Source organism: Cervus elaphus, chromosome 5 (genome assembly GCF_910594005.1).
Source record: "Cervus elaphus chromosome 5, mCerEla1.1, whole genome shotgun sequence".
In the NCBI taxonomy this organism is placed as follows: Eukaryota; Metazoa; Chordata; class Mammalia; order Artiodactyla; family Cervidae; genus Cervus; species Cervus elaphus.
The window spans coordinates 99,928,044-99,943,874 of record NC_057819.1 but is presented as its reverse complement, the minus strand read 5'-3'; the positions used below and the strand labels follow the sequence as shown (position 1 = coordinate 99,943,874).

At 56.3% G+C, this 15,831-nt stretch overlaps 2 protein-coding genes across 2 annotated transcripts in view; both read right to left on the bottom strand.

Annotated features, from left to right (window-relative positions):
- DNAH2 (dynein axonemal heavy chain 2) overlaps positions 1 to 2,519 on the bottom strand; it is a 106,025-nt gene extending 103,506 nt beyond the window's left edge. Inside the window, exons 1-2 of the mRNA XM_043903749.1 lie at positions 2,453 to 2,519; positions 407 to 577 (exon numbers count right to left, since the gene is read on the bottom strand). Of these exons, the coding sequence (XP_043759684.1) occupies positions 407 to 563 (157 nt within the window). The 5' untranslated portion in view covers positions 564 to 577; positions 2,453 to 2,519. The remainder of the gene's footprint in view (positions 1 to 406; positions 578 to 2,452) is intronic.
- A 5,939-nt stretch (positions 2,520 to 8,458) lies between these two features.
- EFNB3 (ephrin B3) lies at positions 8,459 to 14,653 on the bottom strand. The gene is made up of 5 exons (XM_043903735.1): positions 14,011 to 14,653; positions 11,566 to 11,858; positions 11,309 to 11,401; positions 11,100 to 11,204; positions 8,459 to 10,681 (listed from the first exon to the last, which is right to left on the bottom strand). The coding sequence occupies exons 1-5, from the start codon at positions 14,130 to 14,132 to the stop codon at positions 10,272 to 10,274; spliced, it is 1,023 nt and encodes a 340-aa protein (XP_043759670.1). The 5' UTR covers positions 14,133 to 14,653; the 3' UTR covers positions 8,459 to 10,271.
- Between the last annotated feature and the right edge of the window lie 1,178 nt (positions 14,654 to 15,831).

Here is a 15,831-nt window from a genome sequence, read left to right as displayed (position 1 = left end):
CAGTCGGGCTTAGGATTCAAAGGATGGCAAAGCAGGCTGAGTCTCCATGGTGATGGGCTTAATGAGAGGAAAACACTATTTGTTTTGCCACCCAGGGTGAAAAAGGAAGAGATCAAACCCTCTTCACTGGCGTAGGAGCAACCAGGAACACTTGAAATAAGAAGGAAGAGGCTAGGATAGATTTGTTGGTGAGCTCTGGGTGCACTGGGGAGAAATTTTAAGACTGAAAGAACAAGTATAAGGCTGGCCAGGAGGGAAAACCCCAAACAAGGGAACTAGCAGCGGCCTGAAATTCAACTAAACCCCTTTCTTCTTACCCAGAAGAAACAGAACCTGCTCCCCGGCCCTAAAACTCTCTTCAAATACAAACATTCTGCCTCCACGTCTCTCTCCAGCAGGTACCCACCAGGCTCCTCCTTGACGATCTCGGGCTCTGCCTGGACCTCGCTGCTGGCTGGCAAGGTGATCTCCTCGACCTGTGCGTCCAGAGCAGACTGGGCAGCTCGCCGGCGGGTGCTTCCCCGGCTAGTCACTTTCCGCTTCTTATCAGCCTTGCTGGACATTGTGTAGGCAAAACCTGCAGATACACGGAAGCTGGGGGTCCACAGCCAGCTCTACCGCCAAACTTCAGTCGTTTCCCTGGGATACCCCCACTTTCTTCAGGGCCTTGGGTTAAAAATCAGTCCCTCAAGACATTAGGAATAAATGGAAGCTAAAGATGAAGGCACAAGGAATTCCCTGGAATCCCAGTGGTTAGGACTCTGTACGTCCACTGCAGGGGGCATGGGTTCCATCCCTAGTTGGGGAACTAAGATCCCGCCTGCCCCGAGGCATGGCCAAGAAATAAAAATAATCAAAATGATGGTATGGCAGACACCCACTAATGAGGATGTAGGAACCCCTGTCTCTGCCCAGAGGTGTGAGAACATAGATAATTAAGAAAAGATCTACCAGCCTGAGGTGTGGCTTCACACACCCTCAATCACTCAGGGCCATGGTGAGTGAGCAAGGGCCCAGGGAAGGGAAGACTGTCCTCAGGTTCCTTTTTTCCACACTGTCACCGTGTTAAGTCACTAAGCAACCAAGATGATTTTCCTATGTATCTCCTTTCCTCCCAAGTTCCCTGCTGGAAGGAGGGGGCAAAAAATGTCCCTCCTACCCACACTAAAATCTGTGACCTCCTTAAACAAGGAAAAATCAGTAATTGCAATGTGTCTCTTTAGCTTTCCATTCCTGAGTGGTAGGAACCCTGTTCTGATGTACTGAAAGGTCTCTTAGCCTAGCTGGCTGAGTTACTCTGTGCTGACCAATTAATGAAGACTGCTGCTACTGCTGCTAAGTCGCGTCAGTCATGTCCAACTCTGTGTGACCCCACAGACGGCAGCCCACCAGGCTCCGCCGTCCCTGGGATTCTCCAGGCAAGAACACTGGAGTGGGTTGCCATTTCCTTCTCCAATGCATGAAAGTGAAAAGTGAAAGTGAAGTCGGTCGGTCATGTCCGACTCAGCGACCCCATGGACTGCAGCCTACCAGGCTCCTCCGTCCATGGGATTTTCCAGGCAAGAGTACTGGAGTGGGTTGCCAGTGCCTTCTCCGTAATGAAGACTAAGATCATTCAATTTCGGATGCCCTGAAAACAGACTGGAAAAATGAAGGACAAAAGTCATCCAACACTGAACTTGGAATTGTGTCTGGGGGAGGAAGAAACGGGGCGATGAGGAAGGCCCCAGGAATGTCTCTCTCAGAAAAGTGGGATGGTGGGAAGCAGGGCATCTCTGGCGGGCACCCAGGACAATGTCTGACGGCTGGGCAGTCCCTCTTCACTCAGCTCCAGTCTAACAGCCACTTGTGGCTTTTCTTCCTCCTCCCCACAGGCTGCCACAGGCATTGATCGTTATGAGTCTCAGACTTGAAGGATTTGTACTTTGCTCCAAGGAAAATCGTTCTATTTGGCCAACACATCAACAGAGCCAACTACAGCGGTGCGGCTTCTGCCACAGGTCTCCAGAGAAGCGTCAGGCTGTGCTTCCCTGCCAGCGGCGGGAGCTTCAGGAACATTCCGCCGGCCAGGCTGGGAGCCCCCTCCCCTAGGGGCTCACCCCTGGATCCCACACCGTGGCCCAAGGAGGCGCTTTCTACTAGACTCGCTCTATTTCTCAGTAAATAAGGCAGCGGGCCGGCCACCTCCTCCAACCAGCAGTGGCTACCAGTGGGCAAACCTCCCACAGGTGCTTCCTCCCACAACTGTCACAACTGTCCCCGCTTCCTCATTTCAACTCCAGTTGGCCCTTCTTCTCTTCTGCCAACTGCCCCTTCCTCTCCCCTCCCCCACAACTGCCCCTTCTTCCCCGTCCCCACCACAACTCTCCCTCGCACCCCCTCCCCACTGCCCCTTCTCCCCATAGGCTTCGCACTTTTCCTCTCCCCGCTTCCCGCTGCCCCCAACACACACCTCACGATGCCGACCCTGTCCTCCCTAGACCGACCGAACGGTCACTCTAGCTAAGAAGTGCCCCGCGTGACTTTCTCGGGCCAGCGCCTGCACGCGTCGCCTCGGCAACCCTGGGCGTGGAGGCGGGGGTTGAGTGGCAGGAGCGCGAGCCTGCGGGACCAGCCTCCTCTGCGCAGGCGCAGAGAAACCCCGGTCCGCGGCTCCCTGCCCGGCTTCGACCGCGTCACCCAGGCGGGGACCCGGGGCAAGAAGGCTGGGGGGCAAGGGAAAGCAGCTAAATCTGGCAAGCTGGAGGGGCGCAGGGGGCCTGGTCTGGGAACGGGCTGGACGGACTGGAGCTGGAAACAACCCTTGGAAACAACTGAAAAGGCTGGGGGAACCCCAAGCACCCGACCCCGCGCCCGGGTCTGCGGGCTCCATCCCGGGCGAGTCCAGCAGATGGCGCCCGAGGTCCCGCCCACTAGATTCACACGCGCTCTAGAAGGAGCTCCAGGATTTCGAGGCAGCCGTGACTGCAGCTGAGTCCGGGGGAAAAACCGGGGCTGGAGCACCCCTGCCCTCCCGCTTGATCCCCCTTCTTAGTTCGGACTGGGGTCTAGGCTCGCCGGGCAGCGCGGGGCGGGGGAGGGAAGGAAGAACGGAACTGGAATTTTTGGAATCTGAGGATTGACTTTAGAAAGCGTCGCTCGTTTTGGGGGAGACAGGAGGCGGGGACTCTCTGGGGAAGGTGACCGGGCCGGGGAGGGGCTCGGCTCTCCATAAGAACAAAGGCTGAGTCCTGGGGAAGCGGGAGGAGAAGGGTGTGAGAGGAGGGGCAGACCGCGGCGGATGCTAGGGGGCGCTGCAGGCTGGGATTGCCGGAAGAGGCGCCTGGAAGACAGCTGTACCTGGGGCGGTAGAAGCTTTAGGGAGGGCTGGGAGATCTAGGGAGGAAGGGAGTCAGGGGGATGGGAGGGCACCCTCCCTGCTTCCATCAATAGTGCCTAATTAAGACAAAGCCAGCAGCGAGCCCACTGATTACATTTCCATGAGGAGCTAAATTGATGACAATTTCTTTGCTGGATGAGGAGCGAAGCTGGCACCTCAGTTCCCCCCTTTCCCGGTTGATGTTCACACCTGACAGGTCTCATTATGCCAGTATTCTGGCGGGCGAGGAGTGGCAGTCCCCGGTACTCCTGAAGGGCCTGTGGATTAATCCACACCTGGACCCAGCTCTGACCTCACCATCCTACCTACCCCATTTTTATTTCCAGAATTGACAACCCCTACCCTTGGCATCCCCCCCCCATTATCTTCAAAGTGGGTGTCTGGGCTCCTGCTCAGCCCACACTCATGTTGCTAAGGGCAAGGACTGAAGGAGAGGGGGGTCCTGCCACACCCCACAACCAGCTGCACAGCAAGCGGGGCTACCCTGCTAACCAGTTAGGCAGTGGGTGGCAGAGAGGTGACGTGATTGGTCAGATCCCCCAGAGAGAAGTCCCAAAGGAGTGACGATTTGAGGGGAGGCAGAAGATGGGGAGACGTATAAGCAGGGCTCATGGCTCCCTCAGGGAAAAGAATGTTGTGTAGACCCCATTTCTTTTCTGATCCCCCCCCCCCACAACCTTGGCTGTGCCTAGGGATCCCAGCCCCCTACATTATGCTAAACAGGTAATCAAACATCTCGCTTTACTAATTACTGCTCAATCCGATTAAATGCTCCTGAAGCTCATCAACAGAGGTGGAGGTAGGGGGAAGGACTGAAGGGGGGGGCAACCACATCTGTGATGGGGGTCTTGTCCCCAGGGACTCTAGGAGACAGCTGAGAAATAGCCAGGGTAGCAAGACTCAGTACCTGGCAGTGGAAATGGGCAGAAGAGTTGTACCACACTGCTTCAGGGTTTCCCTCCTCCCAGAGCCCTCGTTACCCTCAGAACCCAGGCATCCGGCCATTCCCACAGCTCCACACACACACACCCCTGTCCCAGCTTTAATAAGTTCTGTTCTCTCACTGTCAATATTTGATTTCTCAGAGCCATCTCCACGGAGAGAGGGGGCTCTTCCCCTGCAGCCCCCCTACCTTGGCCCTTTTTTGCCCACCCCAGGCTCTTTGTGCCCCCAACCTTCTCTGAACTAGCTGATTTAATGAAATGATATTAAAGTCTTAAGCAACTCCAAAAGAATGGTTGTTATGGTGAAGGGAGCGGGCAGGACGCCTGGGTCCCTGAGGGGAGCAAGGGCTGTGGAGGAGGGAGAGGGAGCCAGAGGCTAAGGTCTGGAGGCCCCAGTCCCCAAAGGGGAGCAGCAGATCTAGGGTAAGCTGGGGGCTGGTCCTCTGGATAGTGGTAGGAAGCAGAGGATAAGGGCTGGGGGCTAGGACAAGGTGGGTAGTGGGAGGGCATTTCCGGGGTCCAGGTCTCAGCCTGCTGTCCACGGTGTCATCAGGGATGGAGAGGCCAGCAGGGAGCACAAAGCCTCTGTGCCAGCAGCCTCCCTGCTGACTGCCCTGGGCCAGTCCCGTGAGAACCAGAACAAGATTCCTTTTCAGCCCTGACTCATCCCTCCTCTCCTCCCGCATCCTGCCCCTCCACAGACCCCCACAGGTGATTTGTAGCTGATGCCCTCACGGTGGTGGTCGGTGGTCACAGCCAGGAGGGAGTCTGTTCCATGACGGGAGGAGCTGAGAGTTTCCAGGAGAAGAGAGAACAGAAGCCAAGAGATGGGGAGCCAAGCACCACCCCCATCTCCCCCCACCCATCCCATCTCACTCCCCTGGGGACCCTGGCCCAGCCCCAGTCCCCTTGGGGTGGTGGGAATGCAAGGACATTTGGCTGAGCTGGTTGATGAGGGAGGAGGCAGCCCCTGGGCACTGAGGCTGCTGTTTGCTGAGCACACAGCTTCCTCCCCACTCACCAGCTGCCGCCCCCCAGGCCGCTCAATCTACCCTCTCCCCCGCCCGCCACCACCACCAGCCACTGGGATCGGAGGGAACCCATGCCTGAGTTTTTGATGGCAACTGAAGGAAGTGGGAGAGCCAGGCCACAAAGGGATTCGATCCTTCTGGGACCCAGGGACCTGGTCCCCTCAAAACTCCCTTCAGGATTTCACCTTCCATGCTACCTTTTAAACATCTCTCCCATGCTAAGTTTTCCCTCCCATTTAGTCTGCATCCTTTTCCCTACCCCCACCCAACTCCTTCAACCCATCTCAGCCAACCCCCTGCCTACAAACCAGCCTGCCACATTTCTCCCAGCCTGCCTACAGATCTTGAAACGACTCTCTCTGGGGAAGGGGATGCCCCATGTTCATGATTCCCTTTAGAAAGCTCTGTTTTTCATTCTAACTAAATTTCCAATTGTGGTGTCAATCATCCTCCATCAGAAATTCCCACTGCAACCCTTTGCTCTATTCTCCTTTTCTTAAAACCCTCAATGCTGACCATATACACAAACATAAACACTTCAACTTAATTTACATCCTGCTTCTGTTTGGAAGGATAGAAAAGTCTGAGCTTCCATCTGCAGCAGAGCCCCCAGGGCAGCCTCCATCCTATGCTGGGTGAGGGCTTTACCTTCTGTGGTCCCCAGCTCTCTCAGATCCCTTACTTCCACTCTGCCTGCCTGCTCTGAACTCTGTCCCAGCAGCCCAAAATCTCAGGGCATCATCCCTGCCCTCCCAGAGTATAAAATTTAGTTGAGGAAAACACAACTCACATCTGCACAAGAAACAAAGGGGACAACATAGAAGACCAAGTAGATCAGCTTTCTAAATGTGGATTCTTCCTTAGTCATTTGCTACCCTGCAGGCTGAGGCTGGGGAAGGACAGGACACATCTAGAACATGTGTGTGGCTGTGATGTATTTCTCGCTATTCCCAAGCCCACCTAGATTTCCCCTCTGTGCTTCGCACTTTCTATTCCCTCTTTCTGCTCTGCCCTTCCCATAGTGTCTGCCTTCCTTGTGTGCGTGCTAAGTTGCTTCACTTGTGTCAGACTCTTTGAGACACTATGGACTGTAAGCCCACCAGGCTCCTCTGTCCATGGGATTCTCCAGGCATGAATACTGGACTGGTTGCCATGCCCTCTTCCAGGGGATCTTCCTGACCCAGGGATCAAACCCACATCTCCTGGATCTCCTGCATTAGCAGGCAGGTTCTTTGCCATTAGCGCCTCCTGGGAAGCCTGCCTGTCTTCCTTACTCCTCGTTATTCAAGGTCTTGAACAAATTTCCCTCTTCAGAGAGACCCTCCTAACCTGAAGTATCTCCCTGATACCCTCCACCCTCTGCCTCCCCTTGCTGTTTTGTTTAGATCACTTATCACTACCAGAAATTTTATTATGTTGTTCCGCCAAAATGTGAACTTCATGAAAGCAGAGACTTTGCCTTATTCACCTCATACTATTAGTGACTGAAATAGTACCTGGAACCAAGTAGACATTTAATATGATGCTGAGTGAATGAATGAATAAATGAATGTTTCCCTGCCCCTCTTCTTTCTGTTATAGCTGTTATCCTGGGAGTGTGTTTGTGTATTTGAACCGAGAAAGCAAATAGGATGGCGTGTGTCCTGTATGAAGTCACCTGAGCTTTCAAATATCAATAGCTCAAAAGACACACAAGTCACCACACATGTGGAAGACTGTAGGTCTTGTGTTGTCAGTGTCGGGGGAGGGAGAGACCATAGATGCCAGTGCTCTGAGGGGGTGTATCCCAGGGTAGTGCAGGGACTGCAGAATGCGCTGTTCCTCTCCCCAGCTGTGCATCTGTCCCCAGGTGTCTTCCTGTCTCTCAGCATGTTGTGATGGCTCGGCTGCTTTGGTGAGATGTTTGTCTGTCACGGAGACTGTTTATCCCCACTGCTCTCCCTCTCTTCTCTCCACCTGTTCCTCTGGATATATGTATAGGGGGACTCTTCCTTGGCTCTCTTGCCCCCTCTCACACACAGCCCTGCCCCAGTCATGGACCCCTCCCTCCTTCACTGGGCCCTGTTGCTGGGCTCTGGGTTGCCATAGTGACAGTTGCCAAGTCCCTGAGGCTGATAGCCAGCGATGGGGCTGTCGGCTCCATCCACGCGGGAGGCTGAGGGGGGCTTCCCATTGTGTGGAGAAGGGGATGTTGCCATGACAACCAACCCCCACTAAGGGGCAGGGACCAGCCCTTCCACACCCGCCTCCAGCCTCCCCACCTCAGGCAAGCTCCAGTGCAGGCTTAGTAGGCAGGAGTAGATTCCAGACAGCCCAGCACCTGGCCTTTCAGTTTTCAACTCCCCTCCTATAGCACCTGCACCTCTTGGGACCCAGGCATCTTGCTCAGACAGGGGGAGGGGCAGGGGTCCCACCAGATAGAGGCAGGCCAGGAGGACCCCTTGACCTCCAGGCAGATGGGAGACAGCGGGAGGGGACCTAAAGTCAGGGAGGGGCGGGCAGGGCAGAGGTTGTGACCCCTGCCGACTGGCTCCAGCGATGCTCCTGATGGCTGCTTTTGTGACTGGAGAATGGGGCTGAGTCTAGGGGGCTGGGCACCCAAGTTTTATGGGGAGAAGAGCCTGGGTTATGGGTACACAGGGACCCAGGGGATAGGCAGCTTGATGCCTGGGTCTCTGAGTCTTCTGGACATACAACGGCCTTGGGTCAGGGGAGGAGAGTATAGACTGAATACGTGAACATGTTTTTTCCACTTCGTTTCTGAGACTTGCTTTGAGTCTGGTACTTTGGTTTAACAATAGATACTTAGGCTTTCTCCCATGTTTGAATGTATATTTGGACAGCCCCAATAGGATGTATTGGCAACTCCCACTCCCACCTGGGTTTTTTCTCTCCCTCCATTGGAAGTGGCTGCCTTCCTCAGCCTTCTCACTCACCGCCTTACCCATCCCTCCCCCTCCCCCAGCACATCAGGCATTATCCACCTCAGTGATCCCACCCAACCCTCTCCCTTGGTTTCATGCAGTCCAACCCTCAGCTGGAAAGTCATTCTAACCACCAGTTCCCCATCCCAATTCAGGTCCAAACATTTTCCAGCCTTCTTGTCAACTTTTCAACTTTTTTATTCTTTTTTTTTTTCTTTTGGTTTTTGTTGTTCAAATTTCCCTTTTACAGTAAAACTATTGAGATGACGGCCATATACCGCCACCTCCCCCATGGCAATATCAACTTCCTGTTCCCTGGAAGGAGTGATTAGAAAAATCAGGAAGGAGCTGGGAACTACAGCACCAGAGAGATGACCCCTGGTGGACAAAGCAACCATTTGGCTGGTGATTGAGGTGGCCGATGTGATGCCCAAGGGCAGCTCTGCTCTAATGGAAATGAGCTGGGAGGAAACTGAGGCAACATCCAATTGTGCACTAGAGGGCTGGAAGAGGTATCAGCTGGTCACTATGAAAAGAGTGGCTGTTGCTAAGGACCACCATTAGCTAGACGAGTCAGTAGGCCACCATTCTGGTCACTAAGAAGGGAGCTGTGTTGAGTTTGAAGGGAGTAGGATATGGAGGATATGATGAACAAGACAGCCATCTGGGTTACTGGGGACAACACATGGGTTCTTGGGGTCACCCTGTTGGGTAACAGAGACTATATTGGCATATGGAAAGGGAAAAACAAGACAAATTGAGCCTGCCACAGCAGATGGCAGTCACCTTAGCTGTCCTAAAAGCAGCACAGAGAACAGGGGAAGGGGGATCCTGGCACAAGCCACTGAATACTAGGAAGACCCTCCTCAGTCCACTTGATCTTCTTTAGAGTTAAGTTCCAGCTTCCTCCTGAAATGGGAAGAACTTCCCAAGTTCTTCCTGCCCCCCCTCCCTTCTCCACAGAGTATGAACCATCCACCTCCCCCCACCCCCCAGACTAAGCCACTTCCGGTTCCAGCCAGACCACTTCCTATTTCAGAAGTGCTACTTCCTGTCCTGGATGAAGGCACTTCCAGTTCCTGCTGCACTGCTTCTGCCACTTCCCAGGCCACTTCTGTCCAGGCCTGGTCACTTCTTGTCTGGAGCAAGTCACTTCCTGTCCCAAGTGGCCCATTCAGCATCAGACCAAGTCCATAAGTGTCCCGACCGGTTCATAGCTTGCTATTGGCCACTGGACAAAACAGCATATTTCTTCTCATGGTAGCTGTCTTGACCCAACCACCCCAAATGGCTGGAGTAAGTATGTAGAGGCCTGGGGCAGGGCAGAGGAGGAGTCTTGCTGCCCATGCCCTGAGCTGGGGTGGAATGCCAGAGCCTTCCCCATAAGGCCCCCATTTTTGGCAGACTAAGGGGAGTGGTTGGTAAGAGAAGTCAGAAGAGGGAGCTGAGGGGAGAAATGCTTTGAAGCCACGACCCCGGAGATGGGAGGGGCACAGGATAAGAAGCCAAGAGGGTAAGTAAAAGGAGATACAGGGAGGAGGATGCTAGGGAAGAGGAACAGACCTAGAGACAGAGGAGAGAGAAAGAAAATAAAAGAGAGGGAGAAGAGAAAAACAGTGAGAGGCAGAAAGAGGAGAAGTACCAACCAAAAGACAGACTGTTCCCACCCCTAGCTCTCAGTGGGTGAGGGGAACAAGGATCTCTGGGTCATGATCAGAGGAGGAGCCTGAATCTCTGCCCCCTCCCCAGGGGAACAGGACCCAGAAACACAGAGACAGAAGGGTACACACAGCCAACCAGAGGGCAGGCGGTAGTTGGGTGGATGTCTCAGGGAATCCTAAAAGTGGAGGAGAGGCAAGAGCCAGGAGGAGCAGAGGAGCTGATGGGGCAAAGGGGGCCAAGGAGATGCTAGAGGTGTCCCTCAAACCATGAATTAAACTGGAGGAGCACCCCACAAAGGGCTGGATCCAGGAGAGCCAGGTCGGAGGAGCCCTCATACCTTGTAGTAGATGTTTGGGGGGCTCTGGGGGGGCCCATCCTGCACGATGTACACAGGATGCCCATAGTCACCACTCACCTTCTCATAGTGGGGACAGAAGGGGGGGTCTGCAGCCCCACCACCCCGTAGAGCTATGCCTAGCTCCCCAGGCTCAGTCTCTCTAGGTCCCATCCCGCCTCCACCCCCCAGGCCCAGGGACCCTCCCCTCCCGAAGGAGCCAGGACCAGGGTGGCGACTCTCCGAAGGCTTGGCCCGCCGTCTCCGCCAACACATGGCACCCCCAGCCCCTGCCACGCCCAGCAAGAGCAGCGCCAGCCCCCCTGCTGCCCCGGCCACTGCGGGCATGCTGGGAGGGGGCAGGGGGCCTTCAGCACCCCGAGAGGTTGCATTGCTGGTGGGGTCACCTGGCAGGGAAGGGGTGAAGGAGGAAAGAGGGGGAGGGGCTGAAGGAGCCACCTGGGCATCTGGACACCCAGGCTTGGGGGTTCCCATGGGCTCAGGCCCTTTGGGGACCCCAAGCCCTTCCCCTCCCTGCCAAGCCCCATTCCAAATCCAGGTGTGTCCAGCCCTTCAACCCGTGCCAGGCAGTCCTCCCCCCTTCTCTGACAGTGCTGATTGAAGCACTGACTTGGCTAATTAGTTCTAATTGAGTCTTTTCCTCATTTGGCTTCCATTCCCATCCCACCCTCCCATCTTCTCTTCTCCTCTTTCCTGTATCACTGCCCCCAAAACTGCAGAGGGAGGGAGAGGGTGGCAGCAGGGCAGCTAGGGTCTGAGAGCAGAGGAGGAGGGAAGGCAGGAGGCTGGACCCCTGGTTCCTACCTGCAGTGCTCTCTTTCCCGGGCTCCAGGCTGTGGGCTGCCCCTCGGTCTCTTTCCATGGGCATTTCAGACACAGGCTTTCGGGGGGCAGCCCCTCCTCGGGGACCTGGAGATGGGGAAGACCTGAGAGAGGGGCTGAGACAGCAGCCCCCTGACCATGAATATACTGCCCCAGCCTCCTTCAGCCCTTAGCAGGTGTGCCACGCTCACTTTGTCCCACTCGGAGAAGCACCTTCATGCCTCTGGTGAGGCACACACCTCCCTGCAAGCTCTCCAGGCCTTCCCGGGTTCCATCCGATGTGGCTGGAAGAGAACCAGAGGGAGAAGTTGGTGCTCAGAGCTACCCCTATTCCATCTCCACGCCTGCCCCCAACACCACCCGAGGTGGCTCCAGGGGTCCCTTCCCTTATCTGCCCTCAATCCCAGGGGTGCCTTCCCACTAGACCCTGCCCTCTGCCCAGCAGTACCAATTATGTAGTAATCGTGGTGTGAGCGGAACTCGTGGCCCCAGAGGTTAGGGCTATACTCCTGGAACTTGATGGTGAAGCGGAGATCCAGATCTGGCCGGTCACAAGTGAGGAGGAGGTTTGGGGCAGGGGGTGCCTCACAGCGCCGGCCCTGTGCACCCCCTACCAGATACAGCTTGTAGAACTCGTAATTAGGAGAGGAGTGGGGACCCGGAGGCCGGGCCCGGGGACAGAGCAGATCTAGCCGGTCCCCGATCTGAGGGTAGAGCACGTAACCACCCTCTGCCTGGAACCTGTGGGGAGGAGGGCGAGGTGGACAAGGATGAGAGGTGTCAGAGGCCTGGTCCCCAAGCTTTGCCCTCCTCACCCCTCACCCCTGCAGGGCAGCCTTTGTCTGAGTGGGGAGTCTGTTCTGACAGCATAGGCACTAAGGGCTCTGGAAGCTCACGTCGAGGAAGCAGCAGGAAGCCCAGCTCAGAGGTCTCCTGCCCCTTGGTGTGCCCAAATGCACTCTTCAGCCCGCCCTCACCACATGCACACTGCCATCTCTCGCTCCATCACCAGCCCTGTTGCCATGGCAACAGGATGCCAGTTACCAAGGAGCTGGCCTCTCTGGAACCACACAGCCCACCCTCCCAGGTGATTTCACTATTCCATGGCAGTCAACGATGGGGGCAGAGCCTCCCCTCCCCCAGGCCACCACTGAATTTCAGGGATTTCAGGGCATAGGGGGCAGGATGGGAGGAGGGTATGGAAGGTGATCCAGTGACCCAAGTTGGCCAGGCAATGTGACAGGAGGCAAACCTGGCAATGGCCCTAAACGGGGCTAACGGGAACTAGGGTCTGTGGGCCAGATGCCCCAGATTTTACCCTGCTCAGCACCCATCTTCCCCCAGGTCCTGCACTTCCTAGGGAAAGTGACCTATTGCTTTGGAATGGAAAGAGCTGACTATTCTACCCACAGCTGACAAAAGCCCACGTCTCCCTTGGCCCCAGTGGCCACTAGCGTAACCTCCCAACAACTGCAGCCCCTACCTGTGCATGAATGGCAGACAGGGTCTCTAAACTTGGTCACAGGGGACTGCTGCTGGTATCTTCCCAGACTCCCTCCCATCCAACATCCCAAAGAGCCCCCAGAACACTAACTCCCTTTTTTCAACTCTATCGGAATAAGCCTAACTTATATCCTCACACTGCAGTTGATACTCCAGCTGCACGTGGGAGCTGGTGGGTAGGAGACTGAGAGAAGAAAAGATATTTGAGATTAGACCCCAAGAGAAAGAGGAGGGAGGCGGCCAGGCCAGGGAAATGTGACGGAGGCCAAAGAACAATCACCCTTGTTCTCCTTTAATGAGCTTATAATGTGTTCAAATACCTTACCTCTAATCTTCATAAAGGCTGTAAGGACTGAGGATACAAACTTGGAAAGGTTAAGTGACTTGCCCAAGGCCACACGGCCAAAAGCCACAGAGCTAGGATTAAGACTTAGAAGGTTATGAGCTCCAAAGAACAACCTCTTCCTATGGCCTCACACAGCCTCCCCAGGTAAGTAGGAAGTTTTCAAGACCCAGAACTCTTGTTCATGGGGAATGAGATCTGCATGGAGTCAAGGGAACTGGAGGACCTCCCAAGGGTTCTGTCCTACTCTGCGTGGCTTGAAGTTTCATCTGACCCCTGGCCTTTCTTCAGAGCAAAGGAAGTATGCCACGGGACAGAGGTCTGGTGGAAGAGCTTGCAGCAGAGATGGGGGAAGGGGCAACCGAGTCCTCAAGACTCCAGATGCAAGAGAGAACATGGGGGCTTTAAGGGGCTCCAGACTTCTTCCAGCGAGAAATCCCCAAGCCAGGAAGGGAGCAAAATCTTCTGCTTGGGAAATTGTTCCACCAAGGGCTCACCGACCCTCTATGGGCATAAGTGGGGAGATGGATGAGTGAAGAAGAGTCAAACAGGCATGGGCGAGTTGTCCCTGAAACCCCAACCTGAGCCCCTCCCCTCGCATCTCCACCACTGAGTCCCTTCTGGGGAAGGAGGCACCCCCCTTTCCTCTCAGCGCCTCAGCAGCACCTACTCAGCTGCTCTCCTGAGAGCTGACATTAACCAGGCTCCCTGTAAGCCCAGCCCCTGACACCACTCGAGTCTCCCACAAACCCAAATAACCACTCCCCGGCCCTCCGGGTTACCCAGGAACTTTCAAATCCTTGCCCCTTAGGGGTCTCTCAAACTCTTGACACATGGCTATCACCACCCACATCCAGCTCTGCGTGCCACTCGCGAATCTGGCTCCCAAGATCACCTCTGTCTGGTAACCCATCAGCTCACATCCACGCACCAGCACCCTCCCTCCGGCCTCCTTCTAGCTCAGAGAACCCAGCCCCCCCAAGTCCCCAAAGCTTCCAACCTTCCTGCCCAGGAGGTGTGGGGGTCTCCCCAGCCCAGGGCGCTCACCTCTTGTTTGCCGAATTCCAGTAGACCGGCTCCAGGCTGAGCCCAGACACCAGCCTCAAAACCCCGAGCAGCAGCAGGGCCCCGACTCGCACGCCCCCCAGCCCAGAATGGGGGGCCCCCATGACCCCGCCAAGGCCTGGGGGGCGGGGCACCAACTCCCCCAAAGTCGCTCACCCCTGGGGGGTGACTGCCTTGGCCGCCCGGGCTATTCTGCCCGGGCCGCCCGGGTGGCCGATGCCCCCAGCTCCCACGCGGACCCGCTTCCTGCTCCGCCTGTGCCCCCGCTCCGGAGCGCTCAGCCCGCAGGAGCCCTTCCAGGGGCGGTCTGCAGGCGCCCTATGCCCCCGGCCCACGCGCTGGCACCCCGGGATCGGCGAGAGGGCCTAAGTAGGGGACTGGGGGAGCTGGGGGCCGGGCGGGGGCGGCATGGGGCGCCAGGGAAGGGAGCGGGGAAAGGGGCGCCGAGCCGGAGCCCCAGCCTCGCTGGGATTGAGGGCAGCGGGCTAAGGGAGGAAACCAGTCCCGAGCTCAGGAGGGGGGAGTTAAAGGAGAGGCGGGGAGGGGGAGAGGATGGCGGAGGGAAAAACCGGAGCTGGAGCCCGAGTCGGAGCGGGCGGCAGGATCGCAGCCCATGTCCCCCACCCCCCTCACCTCGCGCACCTCCCGCCCGCCCAGCCGTCTCACCCCGTGCCCCGCCTCACTCCCCTGCGCGGTCTCTCACACCCCCTTTGTCTCTGCGACTCTCGGTCTCTGGCTTAGTTTCTGCCCACCTCCACGCCTGCCCTGGGATCGCCCGGACGGCTGGAATCTTCCGCTCTCTCAAATCCAGAAAGGCTCTCTCGCCCTCTACATGCCGAGGAACCCAGCCCCTTTCCCTCCCGCAGCCTCCTCCTCCCCCATCCCAAAACAACACCGCTGCTCTTGGGAGGTCTGGAGAGCATAATAATAACCTTGAAGGCTCCGCACTTTACGAGAGCGAGCGGAGTGGTTTGTCTAGACTACCTGTGTGAGGTGGGAGGGGCAGAGCTGAAGGATCCCCATTGCAGTGATGAAGAAACTGAGGCTGGGGAAGCCCTGCGACTTGCCCAAGGTCACACCGAGAATCTGGGATGAAGCTGAAACCAAACCCTGACTGCCGAACTCCCAGTCCTGGGGTCCCTTGTCACAGCTCCCCGACTCTTTACTGCTACCTGGGGGTTGATGAAAGGCAAGAGATTAGGGGGTAAAAGCGGGCCCTTCTTAGATGGTTGTGGGGAGAAACGGGTCTGGAGAGGAAAGGCAGAATCTACAACCCCAAACCCGCGTTCAGCCGGAAGGGCTGTTTCCAATTATCCTGGGGGAAGGGAGGAGGCTTTGCCTTTTTGGGTGTAAGAGCCCCGGCTTTCAGCACCTCTGGGCAGAGGTGACATTCCTCGCTCCTCTCCAGTCGTCATCACAGGCGTCCCGTTCTCCCCTCAGACTGGGAGTCCACAATCAAACTCTCTGCTGACAGTCTCTCTTCAGAGACCCCTTCTCAGTGTCTGGCAAGGTGTGTGTGGAGGGGAAGCGTCGAGCCACTGCTTGAAATAACAACTCCCCCCAACCCCCAACCAAAGACAGAGCAGATAAATGGGGAAACCAGACGAGTGACAGCTGCTGAATGACTCTCGCCCTTGCCGCGCATCTAACGGGAATACAGAACGTGACGTCTGTGGTTTTCGGCACCTTTACTCTCTCGTGTGTGCCCTTGACTCTGGCTACTCAGTCACCTGCCTCTTGAGGAGTCCAGGGGAGAGGAGGCGGTCCTCTGGCTCGCCTTCCCCCAGAGCTGACTAACGGTCC

Excerpts from the sequence above, each read along its gene's own strand:
- EFNB3 (XM_043903735.1), bottom strand. The coding sequence starts at position 14,132 with ATGGGGGCCCCCCATTCTGGGCTGGGGGGCGTGCGAGTCGGGGCCCTG. Across the intron at positions 11,859-14,010 it reads TGGAATTCGGCAAACAAGAG|GTTCCAGGCAGAGGGTGGTT; the intron begins GTGAGCGCCCTG and ends TCCTCCCCACAG. Across the intron at positions 10,682-11,099 it reads CGGGAAAGAGAGCACTGCAG|GTGACCCCACCAGCAATGCA; the intron begins GTAGGAACCAGG and ends CTTCCCTGCCAG.